Source organism: Gobio gobio, assembly GCF_949357685.1.
Source record: "Gobio gobio genome assembly, chromosome: 2".
NCBI classification, from domain to species: domain Eukaryota; kingdom Metazoa; phylum Chordata; class Actinopteri; order Cypriniformes; family Gobionidae; genus Gobio; species Gobio gobio.
In genome coordinates, this window is record NC_137098.1 from 44,673,780 (window position 1) to 44,697,680 (window position 23,901).

The 23,901-nt window shown below is 39.3% G+C and overlaps 1 protein-coding gene across 9 annotated transcripts in view; it reads right to left on the reverse strand.

Annotated features, from left to right (window-relative positions):
• fhod1 (formin homology 2 domain containing 1) overlaps window positions 1–9,474 on the reverse strand; it is a 51,316-nt gene extending 41,842 nt beyond the window's left edge. For 7 of the 9 annotated variants that reach the window (XM_079837392.1, XM_079837389.1, XM_079837391.1 and 4 more), the window contains exons 1-3: window positions 9,144–9,431; window positions 7,743–7,849; window positions 3,155–3,219 (exon numbers count right to left, since the gene is read on the reverse strand). In XM_079837392.1, the coding sequence (XP_079693518.1) occupies window positions 3,155–3,219; window positions 7,743–7,849; window positions 9,144–9,308 (337 nt within the window). In that variant the 5' untranslated portion in view covers window positions 9,309–9,431. Of the gene's footprint in view, window positions 1–3,154; window positions 3,220–7,742; window positions 7,850–9,143 lie in introns of all 9 variants that reach the window. The other 2 variants (XM_079837388.1, XM_079837390.1) reach the window with 2 other exon arrangements.
• Window positions 9,475–23,901: the final 14,427 nt, after the last annotated feature.

The following is a 23,901-nucleotide window of genomic DNA, read 5'->3' on the forward strand; positions in this document are numbered from 1 at the left end:
TCTTAGCCAAAAACTAAATGAAAGAGCAAATCAAGACTGCATTTGCTGTTATCATACACCATTGTATCCCATGCACTAAATGAACAAACAAAATACAATTTACTGAGTAGATGCACAAGTGCTATTTTTGCTATGGTGTAATGTTAGCTAACCTTGCACAAGTTAAGGCTGGAATGCATGTACACAACTTTTAAAATCTGAACAACTTTTTCATACTGAGAAAGAATCACACATTAACAGACTTTCATGACATTCCGAAAACCAACAAATTCATGCGGAGACATGCGCCGTGTTTCTAGGAGATGCATGACAAATGAAAACAATGTTTTCTAAAATCAGCACAAAAATCATGTGCACATTTCTTGTCAACTCCGACTGTCCAAAATTTGCAGACTGGCTCGGATTTTGGCATCTAGTGTTGACTCGTCCAGACTGCAAATTGGGACAAAAATCTGGGCTAAAGTCATATAAAGAATTCCAGCCTTTAGTCAACTACTTCAATCATCCAACATGTCACTACAAAAACTCCAGAACTTGCTTCCTATAGTCCCTGTAAAGGCAATTCTGAGATTTGTTTCTAAACACATTATAAATGTTAGAAATGTATTGCTGAAACACGTTACAAAGACTGTTAACTGTGTAGTACTGAATTGTGGAGTTAGACCGCTAAACAGTTTTTCACTGTTGTTGTGGTCAGGATTTTTTGGGCGTGGCTCGATGACGCACTAGAGTCACTGAGCATATGGACCCTCCCCCAACAATATCATAACTGTGCGTTCACAGAACTTCACACCGTGGCCGGCGAGAGCGTCAAAGTGGCCGGAAGTCATTCATTCTCAATGGGAGCCCGGCGGCGAGCTCCGGTGAGAGCGGCGCGGCGCGTCTTGGACGATTTGGGCGTCGAGGAGAGTTGAAGTCAGGTCAACTTTATGGTAATGAGCTACGACACGGTTCGGCGGCAGCCGGCGGCAACCAATGGGAATGTAGAAGTGCTCCGCTTGAGATGATTCTAGAGAACGCAGTGCTGTAAACTTTGGTTCCGACCACATTAGTTCCCAAGCAAAATAGAGGAGAGGTTGATCACTGCTGGTGCGGCGGGTTTGATAAGAAGACACGCAACATTATTTATATACCACACAAATTGCTTTTAATTGGTTTATTTCGTTAGCAAACATGTAACTATAATTGTTAAGTTCTTTCCATCGATCTGCTTTTTTTAAACTTTCACATTTAAATGATTTCATGAGGTTATCTTATACGGTTATACCCTACCTGTGGTCAGTCAGCACAAACGCCGATCATCATGATTGTTTGCTTTGCAGCCCCTTTAAATGCCGTTTCAAAAAAGACCAAGCATTCGATCTACGTCAGAGCGGCAGCGCGTCCACGAATCTTTCTACAGCGTCGATGGCAGGGCGGCCAGAGCGAAGTTTGACGCTCTCGCCGGCGGCAGTGTGAACGCACAGAAACTGTTGATGACGCACTGGAGCCACTGAGCCTGGACCCTCCCCTACCACTATCATAACTAGAGCACATTCGCATCAGTTTGCCCACTCGATCGCAAGTTACTGTCAGTACCGTTTAGTTACTACAGCCTACAACTAACAAAACAGCTTACAAAACAAAAACGATGATATCAAGAAGAGCTGGATTAATCTTGTGAACAGCTACCTTGATGGAGAGCTGAGGATCACCACCAACACCTGCCTCTGCAGTGACTTTACACCGGATAGTTTTACAAACTTTCATCGGAGACAACTGGGATTCACTGATAATCCACTGCAGAATGGGGCCGAACCAATTATCTTCTTCCGTGCCGACCTTCATCCTCCTGTCCCGCTGACATCTGGTGCCATCGTGAGCTGTACGTGAGTGTTGTATTGTGTGCTTACAGCAGCTTTACCGCGAGTGGCCGTGGTTTCAGCGCCGACAGTGGACACGCCCCCAGAGTTTGAGCGTATAGAATGCTGCTTATTTTTTCAAGATTTTGATAAGCTATTTATTTACTTGGCAGATTTTTTATGATTCAAATTTGGCTGGGGGGTAATAACACATTTGTCTGTGGTGTGAAACTCAGAACACATATTTAATTTTGACTTTACAGGGACTTTAAGATGACCATAAAACACAAATATGGATACATTTTTACTTAAATCACTGACCTAAACCAATTGTAGTTGAACTTTTTAAAGGTTTAGTTTACCCCAAAAATTAAATACTCACCTCCATGTCATTCCAAACCTATATTTTAAATGAAACCTGAGAGACATTTCACGCAACTACCTCATTGTCGCATCAAAAAGTTCATAAAGAGATTGTAAAACTAAACCATGTGAACTGAGCCGTTTAGTCCAAAATTTCTGAAGAGATCATTTTATATGATGAACAGATTTAATTTAGGTTTTTATTCACATATAAACATTGACAAGTGAACAAACAGAAGCTCAACCACACCTGCTTGATGCGTGAGAACAAACATATGCTGTGTAACATACGAGAATGAACCTCATTGGTTCTCGCACTTCAAGCAAGCATTCAGTTTACCATATCTGATGTGTGTGTTGATGAATATGGTGTAAAAAAAACCCTAGATTAAATCTGTTCATCATATAAACCAAATGTGTCTCTTCAGAAAATGTGGACAAACCTGCTCAATTCATATGGATTCGTTTTACGATCTTTTATGAACTTTTTGAAGCATCAAAGTGCTAGTTGCGTAGACTGTCAATGGAGGGATAGAAATATTATTTGTGTTTTGAAGATGAATCAAAGTCTTACAGGTTTGGAACGACATGAGGGTGAGGTAAATGATGACGGAATTATCATTTTTGTGAGTTTGGCACTCTTATGTTCATTACTTGAACAGATCCATGTTACAATGAGAGGCTATAGCTCGCTGAAGGGGTCACTGACGATTTTGAGGATATAGTTGGAATGATCCCAACTCAGGGGAAAACCGAACAGGGATAATATCATTTCAGCATTTCTGGAGAACGTGGCCCATTTTTTCCTTCTCTCAGACAAACTAAACCAACAGCCAGAGTGGAAAGCCAGGGATGACGTACTTGCCACCTCAGCAATACACATACAAACGCTGAAATGAGCACACAAATAATCAGTCATGTTCATTGTATTATTGTGCACATACACTTACCTAGGATGGAATGAACCCGCACTGAGAGCTGCGTACGGAGAATCAAGATGGGCTTTTTGCCTTTTCTGTGAAAAGAAGAAAAATTGAGCAAACTCATTAAATTTCATTTCACATACACAACCAGTTTGTGCTTCCCATCAGGATTCTAGGTGAGTTCTATTTACCTGAATTCTTTCACTACTTGAATAATAATGCAGATGGAGCAAAGTACATTTAAAACATATTTTGAATGTCATTTTTCCAGTTGCAGACACATTCGCTTTACTGAAGGCCGACTGGAGAGAGAGAGTCAGAAAGAGAGAATATGGGTCGGTAGGGATTAAGGTATGGAAAGAGAGAGTAAACAGGCATGGAAACTATGCATCAAGGGTGTTCGTGGCTAAAAACGGACTGCTCCAAGTCTTACGTTTTCTTCACAATGTTCTGTGTGGTTCACACACCCAGTCACAAAGACACTCAAACATGAACACACACCACACACACCCCAGTTTTGTCTTCTATTTTCCAAGTGCTGCTGCTTCAAATGACGTGTTTCCTGTTGCCAGTCACAGAGAGCCTGAAGGAGCTCCAGCTGCAATTTTGCCGGCTTACAAATACATACACATCATATATACTTTAAACACATTGACCCACAAACGCGAACACTGTGCCCTCAAATAAATAAATAAATATATAAATATATATATATATATATATATATATATATATATATATATATATATATATATATATATATATATATATATATATATATATATATATATATATATATATATACACACACACACTCACCTAAAGGATTATTAGGAACACCATACTATTACTGTGTTTGACCCCCTTTCGCCTTCAGAACTGCCTTAATTCTATGTGGCATTGATTCAACGGTGCTGAATGGTGAATGCTGAAAGGTGCTGAAAGCATTCTTTAGAAATGTTGGCCCATATTGATAGGATAGCATCTTGCAGTTGATGGAGATTTGTGGGATGCACATCCAGGGCATGAACCATTCCACCACATCCCAAAGATGCTCTATTGGGTTGAGATCTGGTGACTGTGGGGCCATTTTAGAACAGTGAACTCATTGTCATGTTCAAGAAACCAATTTGAAATGATTCGAGCTTTGTGACATGGTGCATTATCCTGCTGGAAGTAGCCATCAGAGGATGGGTACATGGTGGTCATAAAGGGATGGACATGGTCAGAAACAATGCTCAGGTAGGCCGTGGCATTTAAACGATGCCCAATTGGCACTAAGGGGCCTAAAGTGTGCCAAGAAAACATCCCCCACACCATTACAACACCACCACCAGCCTGCACAGTGGTAACAAGGCATGATGGATCCATGTTCTCATTCTGTTTACGCCAAATTCTGACTCTACCATCTGAATGTCTCAACAGAAATCGAGACTCATCAGACCAGGCAACATTTTTCCAGTCTTCAACTGTCCATTTTGGTGAGCTCGTGCAAATTGTAGCCTCTTTTTCCTATTTGTAGTGGAGATGAGTGATACCCGGTGGGGTCTTCTGCTGTTGTAGCTCATCCGCCTCAAGGTTGTGCGTGTTGTGGCTTCACAAATGCTTTTCTGCATACCTCGTTTGTAACGAGTGGTTATTTCAGTCAATGTTGCTCTTCTATCAGCTTGAATCAGTCGGCCCATTCTCCTCTGACCTCTAGCATCAACAAGGCATTTTCGCCCACAGGACTGCCGCATACTGGATGTTTTTCCCTTTTCACACCATTCTTTGTAAACCCTAGAAATGGTTGTGCGTGAAAATCCCAGTAACTGAGCAGATTGTGAAATACTCAGACCGGCCCGTATGGCACCAACAACCATGCCACGCTCAAAATTGCTTAAATCACCTTTCTTTCCCATTCTGACATTCAGTTTGGAGTTCAGGAGTTTGTCTTGACCAGGACCACACCCCTAAATGCATTGAAGCAACTGCCATGTGATTGGGTGATTAGATAATTGCATTAATGAGAAATTGAACAGGTGTTCCTAATAATCCTTTAGGTGAGTGTATACACTGGCTACGTCTCTTGAGTTTGGGTGCATGGCAGAGCAGACCATGATTTAACAGTGGTCTCAAGCTTAAAACAAATTAAAATCATGATGAATCAGTTCTTGATAAAATACAGTAATGTTCAAAAGTTCAGTAAGATAATATTGTGTAACATTATTTACAATATAAATAATATATAACATTTTCTATTTATACATTTTAAGGTGTATTTTTCTGTGATGGCAAAGCTGAATTTTCAGCTTTTCAGTCTTCAGTGTCACACAATCCTTCAGAATTCATTCTAATATGCTGAATTGGTGCTCAAGAAACATTTCTCACTTTTAACAATGTTGAAAACAGTTGTGCTGCTTAATACATTGTGGAAACCATAAAACATTTGGTAAAACTTAATTATACAGTGTCGTTACATATGCTACATGCAATTACTGTAATAATAACAGTAACTTATGCATAATTACATGCAACTAACCCTAAACCAAACCCTATTCCTAACCATACCCTCTAATAAGTACATGCTGTTAATTAATATCACTAAGTACTTCCTCAAAGGATTATTTGAGGAATAGTTCAAAAGATTATTAATGTCTTTAAGGTTACTTTTGACCAATTTAAATGCACCCTTGCTGAATAAAAGTATCAATGTCTTTCCAAAAAAACTGCCCCTAAGCTTTTGAGTGTACTGGTGTGAATGGAGTGTACTTGCTTTTACAATTACTTCAAATTACTAGAAAAAAGTATTAGAAAGACAGCACTCTGGTTTTAAAGTGGTTCTCCAGACCAAGGCTGAACAAATCTGGGGTGGCTGAGTATTAAAGTTCCAAAGTTATGCAATACTCCAGTTTGAGCTGACTCAGAGTTCTAGATCTGCGGTTCAGTGTTTTTCCTCGATTCAGTGTATTCTGAGACTGTCAGTTTAAGCTGTGGTCAACACACTCACTGAAATGCTGGCTCTGCCTGTGTCAAATCACTCATGCCTTTGGTGTGTCCAATGACTGTGTGTTACTAAGCAACGCTAGTAAATGATTTAGTGAAACTGATACGTGTCATAAGTAGGCAAGGCCGAACATTCAGGGGGTCACAGACGTTCTACATAAGAGTATGGCACGATTTCAACAGTATAAATGAATAATAAATAAGCATTAATATCAAATTAGTGCTTTTAGTCCAGCCATTGTTTTTGGTTTAGCCAATGCACAAGTGCATGGTGAAATTAGTCATTGTTGACATTAGTTTTCAAAACAAAACAAAAACAAACTGGGGAATTCCTCAAATATAGTGTCAAAGACTAAACATAAACACAGAGAGAATATAGTTATCAGTGCATTTCCTGACTATAACAGAATCAGCAGTGTTGTTTCAATTCTTAAGTCAAGTTTCAAACTTATTCTACAGACCATGTTATTAAGAATTAATTTATAAGAAGCTTTAATATCAAATCTACAAAGCCAACATACAGGAGTTCATAAAGAGACTTGAGAACGCAATGTCATGATTATGGTCTGATGACACCACTGTGTAATAAAAAGATGACTAAATAGAGAGGGCAGTGTTTTTAAGCACATGATATAAAGTCCCCAGAGGTCAAATTGGTTAAAACTTTACATTGTTGCACATCCCCAAAAAAAAGGTTCATCGGTGGAGTGTTGCAAGCTTTTCTTATCCTCTCTCTTCTAAACGCTCTATCATTATAAAGCCACGTTCCCAGCGTCTCTGACTAATGTTGTCCACTCCTTCCCTCTGGCCTCACAAAGAATATCTGTGTGTGAGTAAGTAACATTCACCTTATGAACGATTCTCACAAATTTGGTTCTTGAATGTGACTAAGAACTCTGACTGACCCAAGAATGGAAATAGTCCATTCTGTTTTTCCTATTCATTAAAAGTATAAGGGTATAAATGAGGCAGACATGTTTAAGTCTCTGACGTAGTCCAAGCCATGTCTAAAGTCTTTCAAGGCCAAATCAAGTCTAAGGCCCTGTTTACACCTGGTATTAAGATGCGTTTTGGTCAATCGGATCACAAGTGGATGAGGGAGACACATGGATACACCTGGTGTTTTAATCGATCTCTTTTTTGCCCACTTTCAACAACTTCTGTCCTGATTTCTCAAAACATTTTAGACCTTGTTTACACCTGTATTTAGTGTCATCCAGTTGTGATCCGATCGACCAAAACGCATCTTAATACCAGGTGTAAACAGGGCCTAGGACTTGGCTTAGATTTGTGACAAAAGACTAAGATTTGAGACAAGACTCATACTCATTTCTCTTTCATTATTTCTTAATAGGTTGCTAGTTAGTTTTATAAACTCTGCTGCTATTACAAAAAATATTACATCATTCCTCATATCTCATAGTTTATTCATAAGTCAGCAAGGGCGGGATTTCATGTAAAAAAAAATCTTTTCATCTTTTTTTATTTCTGTAAATGTCACTATTGATTTCTTTTTATTTTTTATGTTTGCTTTTTTGTCTCAGATGCAAGTTTCCATATCTGGGAAAAGTCAAACAAAGTAAGAGAGAAAGAGAGAGAAGATTGGATGGCAAAATGTAGTCATTCTTACTCCACATCGTCATAGAGCTGCTCCAGATCATCTCTCTGTTCAGCAAGTGATGAATCCAGATCCAGATAGTTGCCATTATTAGCCAGTTGCAGTGCACACTCCTCTAACTGAGAGAGAGAGAGAGAGAGAGAGAGAGAGAGAGAGAGAGAGAGAGAGAGAGAGAGAGAGAGAGAGAGAGAGAGAGAGAGAGACCACACAAAACAGATGAGTGCTTCATTTTAGATTAGAAGGTACAAAAGTGAAAGTCCAATCTCAAATGAGTAACCCTTGAGACACATTCACATTATAAGCTAATGAATATGCACTCATACACTACGATCAGCCATCAACTGCAAAAGAAAGTGAGGTTATTGTTCTCAAATAGCAGTGTTTGATGCAGAGTCACATCTGAAGCTGTGCTGAAATAATGGTTTGATTGAAGAGCTGAGCTTATCTTCTGTTTACAGATCCCACCCTTTCCGCAAGCAAGCATCAACTCTCCAGCTGCAGGCATTTCTGGACTCTCTCAGAATTACTTACATTCACTAATATACTATACACAGAGTGACACACCTTAACCTGTATACAATTACATACATGCTGATCTTATCATACAGGCATGTAGATATACATGTAAACAAAGTTGGAAACACAGATCTCTGCAAAGTGTTTTAACGTGTAATGGATCAGAGTATGGATCTATTTTGCACACTATTTTAATGATATACGTTTACACACTGTCGCTGTTCTACTTTCCTAACAATGGTTAAAAAGTTGAAGCTCCAGCAATAAGGCAGGTGAATGAGGAGTCACCTAACCTAGAGATGTCATTCAATGAGGCCATTTACCTTCTTGAAATATTGTACTATTATTTAGACACATTCCATGAATACAGAAAACTTTGGAGTTCTATGAATTTTTTTTTTTTTTTAAGTATCAGGGGCACAAATGCCATGTTTTTTTTGTTGTGCTTATGATATTTAATATATGTTTAATAAAGTTATGTAACAAAATGTAAATTTACTCACTTAAATTACCAAACACCTAGTTAAACTGTCACACTTAGCACACAACCCTGATACCACGACATAATCTCAAATTATAGAAACAGCAAAAGAAGCAAAGCTCCATGTAAATGTATAGTTTGACCTTCTAATGTTGACGAACAGCATTTTTGCTCAAAAGCACTTCAGATATGTGCACTCCGACCCTCCCACTATTACATTATAAACTTTCACTCAGTACCAGGAGGTTAATCTATCGACTATTCATTCACATAATGATCCATGCCCTTTCTAAATGAATACAAACATTAGCCATATCACATTAGTTAGGCGTTACACACGGCTTACACGCGGACACTTAGCAGGCATTCGGCGCAGGTATACGGACCCCTTTATGAGGCAAATGAGGTTCACTGACCTTCAAAGGAGCTTCGAGCAGTTTGTGAACACCGGCGATCTGTTCGTTCAACGGCAAATGCTCGTTCAAGTCATACGGCAGAGGTCTGCGGGGCTCGGGGAAATTAGTGCACACAAATGGGTCTGAGTCCTCCAGATATTGCACTCGACATGTTATTGTAGCCATGGTTCATCCGTGGTCACAAAGTCTAAAAGTTAAAACTCGCTTTCCACCGCAGTTTTCTGTTTGTTATAAGAAGTCATCTAAAAGAGAAAAGCGACTGATCCGCCACGCGCCACTGTCAACACTGAAATGAAACTCGGACTGTAGTCAAATTAAAAAGCAGAGCAATGACGTCACAAGGAAACAGACCGAGGGAACTTCAGTGATGCTGAACCACACAGTAGCAGAATACTCTTACTATTTCTGTCATAGAAAGGTAAAACCATTACGAGTAGTAGTATACTGGTATGTAGTTTTTTTCCCCCATTTATTTCTGTCATAGAAAGATATGGCAATAGTAGTACGAGCCTGGTAGTAGGCTATACTAGTATGTAGCCTAGTTACTTTATTTCTGTCATAGAAAGATATGGTAAAAGTAGTGTGAGTACTTTGTATACTAATATGTAGTTCTTACTTTATTTGTGTCATAGATATGGTAAAAGTAGTATGAGGAAATACGCCTGGAAATACAAGGACTGATATGAGCTCAGCAGCTCACATTTATGATGTCACTCCACACAATTACAGAAGCAATAAAAAACATTTTAAAATGAGACTCAATAGCACGTCGTATAGGGTATGCTTCTTGACAACCTCACATGTTAGTTTATGGCAAAAGTGTTCACTATCATTATGAGCAGCAGGTATACAGTGTACTGTTGGGTAAAATAGTGTGTTATGGCTCCATCTGCTGGTCAGATAAAGATTTATTTGTGATGAGTCTGTTTGTTATCTGTTTCTATGTTGGGTTCAAATTTCATGCAAAGCAAATGACGCATCAACAGCCAAAGGAGAATCTCTTTCTTTCTTCCCTTGAAACACACAGTGCTTCTATAAACACAATTTCCCAATATATTCAATAGGTAGGCCTATACGTATGTGTTAAATAATAATCATAAATTTCAATGGGTTGGTTTTACATGGCCACTGTCAACCTGGGGGGTATTCCAGAAAGCAGGTTATGTGACATAACAGGGTATGTTCAAGAGTAAGTAAGCGGATAATTTCAACTTCAACTTTCGTTTCCAAAAACGGAGGTAACTTTCAGGGTGTGTAAGTAGCCATAGCAACTCAATCTTTCCAGGGTTAGTTTGCTTAAGAGGTATTCAGATGTGTTTAATATAATTAATATAGTTATTAATATAACAAAATTAGTTTCAGTTATATAATATACAATATTATATATTAATTCTAAATAATTAGAATAAAAAATTATAACAAGGTAATGTTTAAATGTTAATTCAAATAAAATATATTTTTTATTATTATTGTCATCTCACACATGAATCTGCATTCAATTAATTAGCATCAAATAAACAATACAATCCTTATGCTCAGTGAATTGACAATGATTTGACATTGGAAAAATGATTGCATAAACACCAAATAGCCTAGGTGGCGATGTGCACTAAGTAGGTTATGTAAATCGCCATTAAATAAAAGAAGAAGAGGAAGTAGAATGGCGCGCTTTTCTTTAGCGTCTGTTTCCATAGTGAATCATCGATTCGTCGCTCTGTTGAGGATATTTTGTGTGTTAACGTACTCGGTTACTTAACTTAACCTTGGTTCCCTGAGATAAGGGAAGGAGTACTGCGTCGAAGACGCCATGGGAATTCTCCTATTCTCGAATATACTGAAGTAATTTGTAAAATCACGCAGTGCTACTGCCCAGTCAAAACAGTGTCGAGACATCTCACACGCTATTGGCTGGCCAGTGGGAACTGCATGAACCAATGGTAGAACAGCGTAATCTGAGCGAACCAATGGGCACAAAGCCCGCGAAGCTGAGCGCAAGAGCCTGCGAAAGGGGCATATAAAATACGTTGTAACTGTCAAAAACGTCAGGTTAAATCGACTGAAGCGACGGTCACCCGAGTCAGAGCCATAGCATGGCCGTCTACGCAGTACTCCTTCCCTTATCTCAGGGAACCGAGGTTACGTTAAGTAACCGAGTACGTTCCCTTTCGAACGGTCAGTTCGTACTGCGTCGAAGACGCCATGGGAACCTGTAAAATCCCGGCGTGCTATTATAAGCGCAGTGACATGTACTCCCTCAAGTTTAAACACTTATTAGAAAGGGCTCAAGACTAGAGTTACTGACACATAATTTATATATATAATATATATGTACACACATATATACAGGGGCGTAGCTAAGGGGTGGCCATGGGTGGCCAGTGCCACCCCTGTTTGAAGCTTGGCCACCCCTCTGGCCACCCCTGTTGTGCAAGCTGAAAAGCACTTGACAATGACTAAGAGTTGACGTTAAAATCGCCGCTTTCACACAAACAGTCTGCGCAAAGTGCGCTATTCTGAACAGCTTCCCCCCAAAACCAGTTCGACGGTAACTTCGCCCTGCAGCGGATTCTTACGATTTTATTGGTCACGACAATCACAGTACTGACCAAACACTGATTCCTAAACCACCTGTCACTAGTACCTTAACCAATGAAATTAGCTGCAAGGCGGGGTTTCTGGTGAAGGGGTTCGCTTGCGCACTGAGGTTCTGTGTGACGGTATAAGCGAGCGGTAATATTTCAAGTTCAGCACAAGCCGAGTGAGCAACGCCTTACGCAAGAGGATACGGTGATGATCAGGTTAGTAAAGTCAATGTTATTTACATAGGTTTTCCTACCTTTTCGGTGAATTTGTTAAAGTTGAGGTACTGCGTATGTTTCCTTAGCAGAAACACGTTAGGGTATGCATCGTTGTTAGTCGGGACTCAGTGGGACTGCTGCATGAATGGATATTGATTTGGGAAACGCAAGTAAAAAAAACTGTTATCAGTTTAAACTAAAGGTTTTGGACTCGATATAGTGTTCCTTACAACTTAACAAAGATCCAGCGATCCATGGATATTGACATGCAGCCAGGAATCATGTTTTCCTGACATTTATATGAGCCTGATTTCGATACATAAATATTGTCATGAATGGAAAATAAAAGTTTTATTCAAATTCTGAATATATCATATATATCATATATCACATATGTTATATCGCCTAGATAGTGTGCAAAGAGCATTCCCTTTATAATCACTAAAAGCTGTCAGTCATTCAATGAACGTGATCTCAAGTTCTGTTATATTAATCAATTAATTTCTTACATGTCTACACTTGGAGTGTAGACCTTATTCAGAGCAGAGCCATGACAGGCTTGAACATCTGGAAAATGGAAAATTGGAAAATTTCCAGGTTTGAAAGTGTTAGGCTATGAGGGTAAGACGTACCATTTCAATGGCATCCGCTGTAAAAGGCTGTATAAAGCTCCTAAATCACTTATCATTTTCCACAGCTTTTTTGTCTACTGAAACATCTTTGAAATATATTTTTTCAGTGTTTTATAAGCAGAACAATCCAAAAATACATTAAATAACAGTACAACCCACTGAAGAGATGTATGTTTATCCCCACAGCCTCACTTTCATACTAATTTCTTTCATAAAGAAGGCGCTGCTGTGAATAAGGTCTATTAGGTCTATTAGTGCATGAACAGACCTCGTCGCTGGACAAAAACTCAGGTGGTGAGTGGATTCTAACTTCAACACCTGTGATTGGCCATTGCGTTTTAGAAATCAACAAACATGTCTGTGACTGTGATTGGCTTCATTACTCACGAAAGCGAATACCAAGATGCACATACTCTCTATTAATCATATAAATTAGCTAATGTTAGCTAAAGTTACTGCAAATGTTAGCAAGTTAATTAAAAAAAGGTACCACAAACATTACATATACACTTACATTATGACTGTCACTGTTGTATAAGTAGCTGTTTATATTAATAATAATACAATCGTTTCTTTGTCTGTTTGTCTGAACTATAGAGAGCATGAAAAGGAAAGCAAAGGAAGATAGGGGGATACATTCCTTTTTTACAAAAAGGACTAGTACCATCAGAATTGAAAATGACAAAGAGGCAGGGGGAAATACTGATACAGAGAGGACAGTAGCAATGGAAATGTCTGGTGCTAAGAGAGGCGATGAGGAAGCAGAGATTCAGTCAGAGAGGGAGCATGTGGAGAGCTCTACAAAGTCAGCTCAGATCAGACCAGAATCAGAGATGAGCAAAAACACTCATGAAGTTAGTCACTGCCCACCAGGTATGTCTATGTAGGCTGCATAAGTTGTATCTGCAAACATAAACAATAATTTCCAACAACAAACTTGCATTATTAACATCTAAACATGATTAATTTAGAAAAAACGATTGTATTGAATTATATATTATGTTATTTTACAGACATTTCTAAGTCTACAGGTGAAGCTCCAGTACAGCCACGACTAAAGGTGTTTCCAAGAACTGTTCAGGGAGACAGAAGAAGAAGCTTCAAGAGTGAATGGTACACAACTCACTCCTGGTTAGAATACTCCACAAGTGCAGACTTAGCCTTCTGTTATGCTTGTAGACATTTTAGCCTCCCCAGCCACACAGAATCACCATTCACTTCAAGCTCAGGGTTTAAAAACTGGAAGAAAGCGACCTTTAAAGATGGAGGATTAGTTGCACACAGTAGAACTGAGCATCATAGGGATGCCATGATGGCATGGAAAGACTTTGAGATGTCTGAAAAGAAGCAGGAATCTCTAATGGGAAATTTAAACAAAGAGTACAATAAAAAGTTAAAGAGAACCGGGAATATATTAAAACATTAGCTGAGGTTTTGCTTTACACTGCAACACAAAACATTGGCCAAAGAGGGCACAATGAATCAATGGAATCAGACAGGAAAGGGAACTTTTTAGGTATATTGGAGCTGCTTTCAAAACATAATCCTAACATTATGAAGAAAATGAATGCAGTTGGCAATGCCAAATATACAAGTGCTGATATCCAGAATGAGATTCTGTCTTGCTTAGCAGAGATGGTGCGCACTTCAATAATACAAGAGGTCAAGAAAAGTGAAGTGTTCAGCATACTAGCTGATGAAACTAAAGACCTTAGCAAAAAAGAGCAGATTTCATTTGTAATAAGGTACTACTACAATGGTGCAATAAATGAACGTTTTTTGCAATTTGAACATGCTGAACGCTTAGATGCTGAAGGACTGACACAAAAGATTATTGACATTCTGGAAAGATATGGTCTGGAATATAAGAGCAATCTGGTTGGTCAGTCTTATGACGGGGCTGCTGTCATGAGTGGCAGGCATCGTGGTGTTCAGACACGTGTAAAGCAGTTGGCAAAGCAAGCCTTTTACGTGCACTGTAATGCTCACTGCCTCAACCTTGTGCTTCTGGACACCGTAAAAGCCATCCCAGAAGCTAATTGCTTCTTTTCCTTGTTACAAAAACTATATGTCTTCATGTCTGGATCAGTGGTGCACCAAAAGTGGCTGCAAATTCAAGGTGAAATGTATCCTGGTTCTCCCCGAGAACTTCAACGGTTGAGTGACACGCGGTGGGCATGCAGGTATTTGGCCTGTCGCAACTTAATGGACAGGTTGCCAGCAGTAGTACGAGTCCTGGAAGAAATAGCTGGGGAACAAACTGGGGAAAGGTCAGTAGATGCCCAAGGCCTTCTGTTTCAAATTGACATGGAGTTTATTGCATTTCTAGCAATATTTAAAAAACTTTTTGGAGATGCCAAATTCCTTTCTGACATGCTCCAGTCTTCAAGTCTTGATTTGGCAAAAGCAGTTGACCTTGTGGAGGCATTCATTTCCACATTTGAAAATTATCGAAATGAGCAGGCATTTGATGATGTCTGGACAACTGTTTTGGGAATTGCTGAGCAGTGTAATATCTGTACGGAAACTGCTCCCAAACGAAAAAGGAAGCTAAGCACTAAGCTTGAAGCAACCTGTGTCATGTCCACAGTAGGAAGTCAAGCAGCTCTGAACAGCAAAGAGGTTTTCAGAGCAGGGGTATTTTACCAGGTTTTGGACATGATGCTAAATGAGCTTAGGACTAGATTCTCAAAACAAAATTGTGACATAATGAGGGGTATCCAAGCTCTAAATCCCTCTAGTGAAACATTCTGTGAAAAGGATGTTTTGTTTCCATTTGCTAGGATGTATGAGTCTAACCTTGAAGATCTTGTACATGAGCTGTACCAGGTAAAGAGAATTTTGGATCGAAAGGTAAAACAGGGGATTCAGAAACCATGCAGTATCTTAGACCTAGCTGTTTTTGTTGAGCCCTATAAGGAGGTTTTCCAGGAATTCTTTAGGTTGTGTAAAATTGCAGTTGCAATTCCAGTCAGTACTGCTGCATGTGAGCGCAGCTTCTCCTGTCTGAAGCTTAAAAGCAAAACTCATCTCAGAAGTAGCATGGCAGACAATAGGTTGAGTGATCTGGGGATTTTGAGCATAGAATGTAAAAGAGCAAAATCACTAAATCTTGATGAGTTTGTGGATATCTTTGCTAGAAATCACAATAACCGTAGAATTCAGCTACTGTAATCTAAGTCCCTTAAGTAAACTTGTACTGGAAATGCAATGATTTATCACTTGCACTTGCACAATCCACTTTGTCTCCCCATTATAGTCTTGCAGACTCACAGTTCTTTTTCTTTGTTGTTGTTGTAAATGAAGTGTCGCCTGTCAGTATCTAGAGATTAAATACTAACATATAGTTTTTTTCTTTACAAGGAGACATTGGATTTGATTAATAGTTAAATTAATTAATTTACTTTATTTAATAATTAATTTAGCATTTGTTCATAGAAAAATGCTATGGTTTCTTTTGTACAAACTTCTATGTTGTTTAAATTTTGTAACTTTTCTCTTTTTGTAATGATACTTTATCTGTTTTCTTAGGGCAACATTTTGTTTGGCAAAGGACAAAGCAGTAAGCATAAAAAGTTTGACAATTTTGTTCATGTGTGAACGACTTGTTAATTTTGTTTAGGATTTTTTTTCTGACTTTAAGCTTTTTGTCTTTTTCCCTAAAATTATCAACATACAGTACATATTTGACTTATTTTGTATGACATTGTAAATAAAATTATAATTTTTAATTATTTTAGTTTGTTTGTGATCTATATTTTCTGTAGAATTTGCTTTGGTACAGCATGTCATAGTCAGTAGTAATTTTTTTGGCCACCCCAATAAAATCACTGGGTCTTACCTGGCCACCCCTGAAAAAATGTTCTGGCTACGCCCCTGCATATATATATATATATATATATATGTATATATATATATATATATATATATATATATATATATATGTATATGTATATGTATATGTATATATATATATATATATATATATAAGTCTTATACTACTGGGCTCATAGAGGCTGGTAACTATAAGGAATGTGTAAGCATTAAAGCATATGAAGGCCCCAATTGCCAACTTATGACGGGGACGGGCTTACAAGGCTGTCTAATATTCGTTAGGCCGTCTTAGAATTTTTTAATACAGCGAGGACTTATGCCTGCAGTACCATACCGTAGAATCTGGTAAAAGTAGATGGTGAGGACCAACCTGCCGATCTACAAATGTCACTCATAGAAACTCCACTAGACCACGCCCAGGAGGAGGCCATGCCTCTGGTGGAGTGAGCTTTGACACCTATGGGGCATTGGAGGCCCATAGTGTCATATGCTAACGCTATCACGTCCACTAGCCATCTGGCTAGGCTTTGTTTGGTGACCGGAAGTCCCTTAGTTCGGTCACCAAAACTTACAAAGAGCTGCTTCGACTGTCTAAAGTGGGAGGACCGCTCAATATATGCTCTAAGCGCCCTAACAGGGCAGAGCAGGTGTAACTGTCTTTCATCCTCCGAAGTGGGGAGGGCAGAGAGAGTGATTACCTGTGCTTTGAACGGTGTTGAAAGCACTTTAGGTACATAACCATGCCCTGGTTTGAGGATGACCTTAAAATCGCCTGGGCCAATTCTAAACATGATGCGTTCACAGATAACGCTTGAATGTCACCGACACACTTAACAGATGCCAGTGCTAATAGCAGGGCAGTTTTCAGCGAAAGCGGCTTTAATTCAGCCGTCTGCAACGGCTCGAAGGGAGGTCTTTTTAGTGCTCTTAGGACCAATGAAGGTCCCAGGATGGCACCGTAGGAGGGCGAGGGGGGTTAAGCCTCCTGGCTCCTTTTAGGAATTTTATGACCATGTCGTGTCTGCCTACTGATTGGCCAGCTATAGGCGTATGAGATGCGGCGATAGCTGCCATGTAGACTTTGAGTGTGGATGGAGTGTGTCCTGCATCCAATATCTCTTGTAGAAAAACGAGAATCTGTGATATCTCGCATGACACTGGGTTATAGTCCCTGACTGAACACCAGTCAGAGAACACTGACCATTTAAAGGCATAGAGACGTCTAGTAGACGTAGCTCTAGCTTCACTGATGGTGCTCAAGACACTCACTGGGAGGTTGTTGAGCCCCCCTTGAGTGGCCAAACATGTAACACCCACAATTTTGGGGTGGGGGTGCCAGATTGTCCCGTTCCCCTGAGAAAGGAGATCTTTCCTCAGGGGAACTGGCCATGGGGCTGGTGATAGTAACTGAATCAACTCGGGAAACCTGATGTGGGTTCGCCAGAGTGGAGCCACTAGCAGGACTGTGTGCTCGCATTCCCTGATCCTTTTTAAAATCTGGGGAATGAGCAGTACTGGTGGAAAAGCATAAAGTATGCAGCTGGGCCATTCGTGGGCCAGCGTATTCTTGCTCTTTGAAAAATAGATTGAGCAATGACAGTTGTCTTCGGAGGCGAAGAGGTCGACCTCTGCCCTCCCAAAAACACTCCATATCATTTGAACCGTTTAGGAATGGAGGGCCCATTCCCCCAGGGACACGAGGCCCCTGGAGAGCATGTCTGCTCCCTGGTTCAGTCTGCCCGGCACATGCACTGCTTTCAGTGAATGTAATTTGCCTTTTGCCCATAGGAGATGTCTGACCTGTTGGTTGAGCCATCTCGACCTGAGCCCGCCTTGGCGTTTTATGTAGGAGACCACAGTCATGTTGTCCGTGCGGACTAGAACATGGTGACCTGAGAGACGTGGTAAAAAAGTCTAAAGGGCTAGCACTACTGCCAGCATTTTTAGGCAGTTTATGTGCAACCGTGACTCCGTGCTCGACCATGGCCGAAGGCCGGTTCGCCCTCGTACAGAGCACCCCAACCCGAGTTGGAGGTGTCCGTAGTGACCACCATCCGTCTGGAAACTGTTCCCAAGTGACCACAGGGCCAGGGCTTTGACACAGCCGCGGCCCACTTTGATCCAAAGCTGGCCTGAATGCCACGCTTGGGAAGGAACCCGTGATTTCAGCCAGTACTGCAGGGGGCGCATGTGCATCATACCCAGCGGAAGTACTGGAGAAGCTGATGCCATTAGGCCTAGCATTCTCTGAAAATTCTTTAGGGGTCTGTTGGTTCCCATTTTGAATGAACGTGCAAGCTGCTGTGTAGTCAGAGTGCGTTCGTCCGATAGCCATGCCCTCATTTGGGCTGAGTCTAAAATTGTTCCCAGGAAGGAGGTTCTCTGCCTGGGAAGCAATGAGCTCTTGGCTGTATTTATTCTGAGACCCAGGCATTCTAGATGGCTGAGTAGCACAGATTTGTGAGATTTTATTTCTTCCTTTGACTGGGCCAGTATGAGCCAGTCATCGAGGTAGTTCAGAATGCACATTCCCGCTTGTCTTAAGGGGGAGAGAGCTGCATCCATGAACTTCGTGAAAGTGCGGGGGGCCAGGGACAGGCCAAATGGCAGGACTGTGTACTGATCATTTGTTGAACATGTTTTTTTATTTTTTATTTTATTGAACTCGCCTTTATGGCGGTAGAATGCAGGGGAGCACGCATTAAAGCGGACTCGTAGTTTACATTCATTGCATGAAAAACATTCAGAACAGTATTTTTCTCCCTGACCGGAACAAAAACGGGCCGTGGGGAGAGAACTCTGAGTCTTTTGGGAGGCGGACCGGCCTGGGCGGGACTCAACCCTCCTCTCTTCCTGATCAGCCTATCAGGGCTGCTTTCTGTGTTCAGTTTTGTCAGCATTCTGAAAGCCGTTTGATAAGGGCCCTGTTCAGATGTCTGCCGGTTGGTTTGTGTTTGTGACACTGTGCGGACAGCACTTATGTGTAGCGGCGCACACTTGTAGTGGGCGCACGCTCTACATATAGAGCGCTCTCGGCGTGAGCTAAAGAGCGATAATCTGTGAGAACAGTGCTTATGTGCAAGGTGCACGTATTTTAGTAAGGTCGTTGTTAAAAACAGCGTTGGTGTGCAGGCGAACGTGTTTGACAACAGGCTAGTTGACTGCAATATTTACATCTCCAGTCACCTGAACCGAGGGGTCTCGACACTGTTTTGACTGGGCAGTAGCGATTTTACAAATTACTTCAGTATATTTGAGAATAGGAGAGTTCCCATGGCGTCTTCGACGCAGTACGAACTGACCGTTCGAAAGAGAACCGCTTTTACTGTCTATGGTTAACCGGGAACATACTCTGAGTTGGCTGAACTTACTCCCGGACTCGTTTTTGGAACCAGCATACCTCGAGTAAGCAATGTTTGGGTTAATCAACCGGGAGTTCAAGGAATATGTGACGGTAAGTTAAGCTTTGATCCTGAGTTTAGGTGTGACATCAATAGTGAACAGTCAGCCACATGCTGTAGAACAGTGAATTCACTTTCTCCTGAGAGAAGCAGTGCGATTCTCTTTTCTGCAGAATATTACGAGATTAAAGGATTAGTTCACTTCAAAATGAAAATGTCCTGATATTTTACTCACCCCCAACTCTTCCAAGATGTTTGTGTCTTTCTTTCTTCAGTCGAAAAGAAATTAAGTTTTTTTGAGGAAAACATTCCAGGATTTTTCTTCACATAATGGTTTTCAATTGCAACCAAAATGTTCAAGGTCCAAATCAATGCATTTTGAAGGGCTTCAGAGGCTCTATGACGCGATCCCAGACGAGGAATATGTTCTTATCTATGGGCTTACGTTTCTGCGCGTGCAAGATCATACTGTGAGCGCGCAAAAGGGCATTTCCCACACATAAGTATCTTTTTTTTATTTATTTTTTTTATTAATATAAAATCGTATTGTTACATAATGGCATGTCCCAGTGTTTCCTAGGTTTCTAGCTAGGGTTTCTTTCTAATGTTACATGTTTTCAGAAATCAAGATGGACAGACTTTCTCCCTTTTAATTAGTAAATAAGTGTGTAAGCACGGAACAAAATTTGCCTCAGAATATTTAAAAATAAAAACCATCAAATAAATGTAGAAATGCAATGTAATAACAGTAAAATAATAATGAATATACTTGAAATTATTCAAACAAAAAACATTCATACAAGAGATGTGCAAAAAATATAGACTGGATTACTAATCTTACAATATTAATATATATAAAAGTGAAGATCTTGGGTGTGACCCCAGACTACCTACTTTGTTGGGTTACACATCCAAGATTTTCACTTACTGTTATATTTGTATGTAATTGTTACCCACATAACTAGATTTGTTGCAGTGAGGGAGAACAAGCATACTAATTGATGGTTAGTATGCACATTCCAATGTGCATACTAACCATCCTAAATAGTATGTAAGATTAGTAATCCAGTGATAAGGATATGAAGTATAATTATTATTATTTTACTGTTATTACATTGCATTTCTACGTTTATTTTATGGTTTTTATTTTTAAATATTCTGAGGCAAATTTTGTTCCGTGCTTACACACTTAACTAATTAAAAGGAGAAAAGTCTGTCCATCTTGATTTCTGAAAACATGTTACATTAGAAAGAAACCCTAGCTCGGTCACATTCAAATTCCAATAATTACAAAACTTGAAGATCAATAAGAAGTTAGAACTACCACTTAATTGAGGTGTAGGAAACACTGGGACATGCCATTATGAAACAATACGATTTTATATTAATTTAGTAAAAAAAAAGAAGAAGTTAATTACGTGTGGGAGTCTTGTGATGTTAAGCCAGCCAATCAGAATTTAGCAGTCTCATCTCTAATTGGCTGGAATTATGGCATATTGTAAGGTTGGGTTGTGTTAAACAAGCGAGCCGTCATCGGCTAGAGAGCAATCAGAGTGGGTATCGGAGGTCAAGCAACTGAAACATTGCACATGTGAAAGAGAACGTCTGTGCACATCCAAATAAACGTATTTTAAATGCAAAATAGATTTTTTTTTGCTCAAAATATTTTATTATTTCTCGAACTTCGAACATTTCTCCCCAAAAACTCAGTTCACGCGCGTGGGAAATGGCCTTTTATGCGCTCAAAATATGATCTTGCATGTGCAGAAATATGACAGAAACGTAAGCCCACACTTATCTAGAGAAACGATCGGTCATTTAAAATAAAAATAAAATAATTAATATATTTTTTAACCTAAATTGCTCATCTTGCGCTGCTCTGCGACGTGCTAGTGATTGCGCAATCACGTCGAAAACATAGACAGAATGTAGATGTAGACAGAAGTACCGCCTCAAGCGAACGAGCGAGGACTAATACAAACTCCCTTTACCAAAAAACTCTTCATCTTCAACTTCAAAATCGTCTGACATCGTTGTTTTCCTTTTTTTTTTGCTAAAGGGCGTTTGTATTAGTCTTCACATGAGTGCTTTGTAAACACGGGGGCTGTACTTCTGCCTACGTCTAGTGTGACGTTTTCGACTTGATTACGCAATCACTAGCATGTCACAGAGCAGCACAAGATGAGCAATTTAAGTTAATATATATATATAACGTTTAAAAAAAAAAAAGAAGTAAATAACCGATCATTTCGCTAGATAAGACCCTATTTCTCATTCGGGCAGAGCATCTGAAGCCCTTCGAAACTGCATTGATTTGGACCTTGAACATTTTGGTTGCAATTGAAAACCATTATGTGAAGTAAAATCTTGAAATGTTTTCCTCAAAAAAACTTAATTTCTTTTCTACAGAAGAAAGAATGACATGAACATCTTGGATGAGATGGAGGTGAGTAAATTATCAGGAAATTTTCATTTTGAAGTGAACTAATCCTTTAAGAATTAAGAATTTAAACAAATTTACACAGCAATAAGAAAAGAGCTGTCCATGAAAGAGGACAACTAAAATATCAGTGCTTTATCAGTGCAAGTAAAAGTTGTGAAGTTAGTTTATATAGAGACTTGAACAATCAAGCTTTTATGTAGTCATTTTTATATCTTTATCTACTGATTCTAAAGCTTATTTAGATTACCTTTATAGGCTATATTTATATGAATTTAACCTAAAACTGTACATGTGTAATGGATTATGGGTATAATAATTACATAATGTCTAAATTATACAAAATTATTTTTATAAATAGGCTTTGCTAAAAGCCAGACAATTTTGTCTTTAAAAATCACTTGCTATGTAGTGACATTTAATTTGGAGCAGAAACTCAGGGAGTGACTTTATTTCGTCAGAGGTGTGTCACTTTGCTCACAGCTGATTGGTCCAATTTCAGTTTGAGATCTCTTATCCAGAACATAACCTAAAGTTACTGTGGCAATGAACACTGCTAAAATTTAAACCACTTTCATGGTGCCTAAAACCCAGGGTTGGCGCAAACTAAACTGAAACATACCTGGCTAGCCACCTAAACCGGCTCCATGGTATAGGCCCCAGGTCTACTTTTGGCAGTCTTTACATATAATATAATTTTAATGAAACCAGGGGCCTATACCATGAAACCAGTTTAGCTGGCTAGCCAGATATGTTTAAGCTTAGTTTGTGCCAATCCTGGGTTTTAGGTACCATTAAAGTGGTTTGGCTTTTAGCAGGGTTCATCTCCATAGTAACTAACGCTCCACGGCTAACCTGCTCCAGGGCAGGTTATGTTCTGGATAAGAGATCTCAAACTGAAATTAGACCAATCAGCTGTAAGCAAAGTGACACACCTCTGATGCAATGAAGTCACTGCCCCTGTTTCTACTCCAAATTAAAGGTCACTACATAGCAAATGATTTTAAAAGACTAAAGTGTCTGGCTTTTAACAATGCTTATTTATTATAATAATAATTTTGAATGACTTAGATATCATTTAAGTAATTATATACCCTTATTCACTTACACATGTATCATTTTAGTTAATCAATCATTAATATGCACATAGTTAAAATTAATATAAATAGCCTAATGTATATAAAGGTCATACAAATGAGCTTTAAAATCAATAAAAAAAGCTATAAAAATGACTACATGCGAGTTTAAATGTTCAATTCTCTCTATATATCAACTAAACTAACTTTATAACTTTTACTTGTACTGACTAAGTAAGATTTTTCTTAAAGTTGACAGCTTTCATAGACAGCTCTTTTCTTCTTCCTGTGTACATTTGTTTAAATTCTTAATATTTTCAATCATGTAATATTCTGCAGAAGAGAGAAATCAATTCTGCAGAAGAGAGAAATCTCTCGCGAGAAGTAGATGTCAGTTTCACTGATCCACATCGTGTGATTGGCTGTTCATTACTGATGTCACAGCTAAAATCCTAAACTCAGGATCAAAGCCTGAGTTGAAAGAGAAAGTTGATGAGCTGCGTCATGGTACCAATAAAGCTTGATTGCATCGGTTTGGTTTTGTCAACTCAAAACCAATCCTGTAACCCTGAGTTTG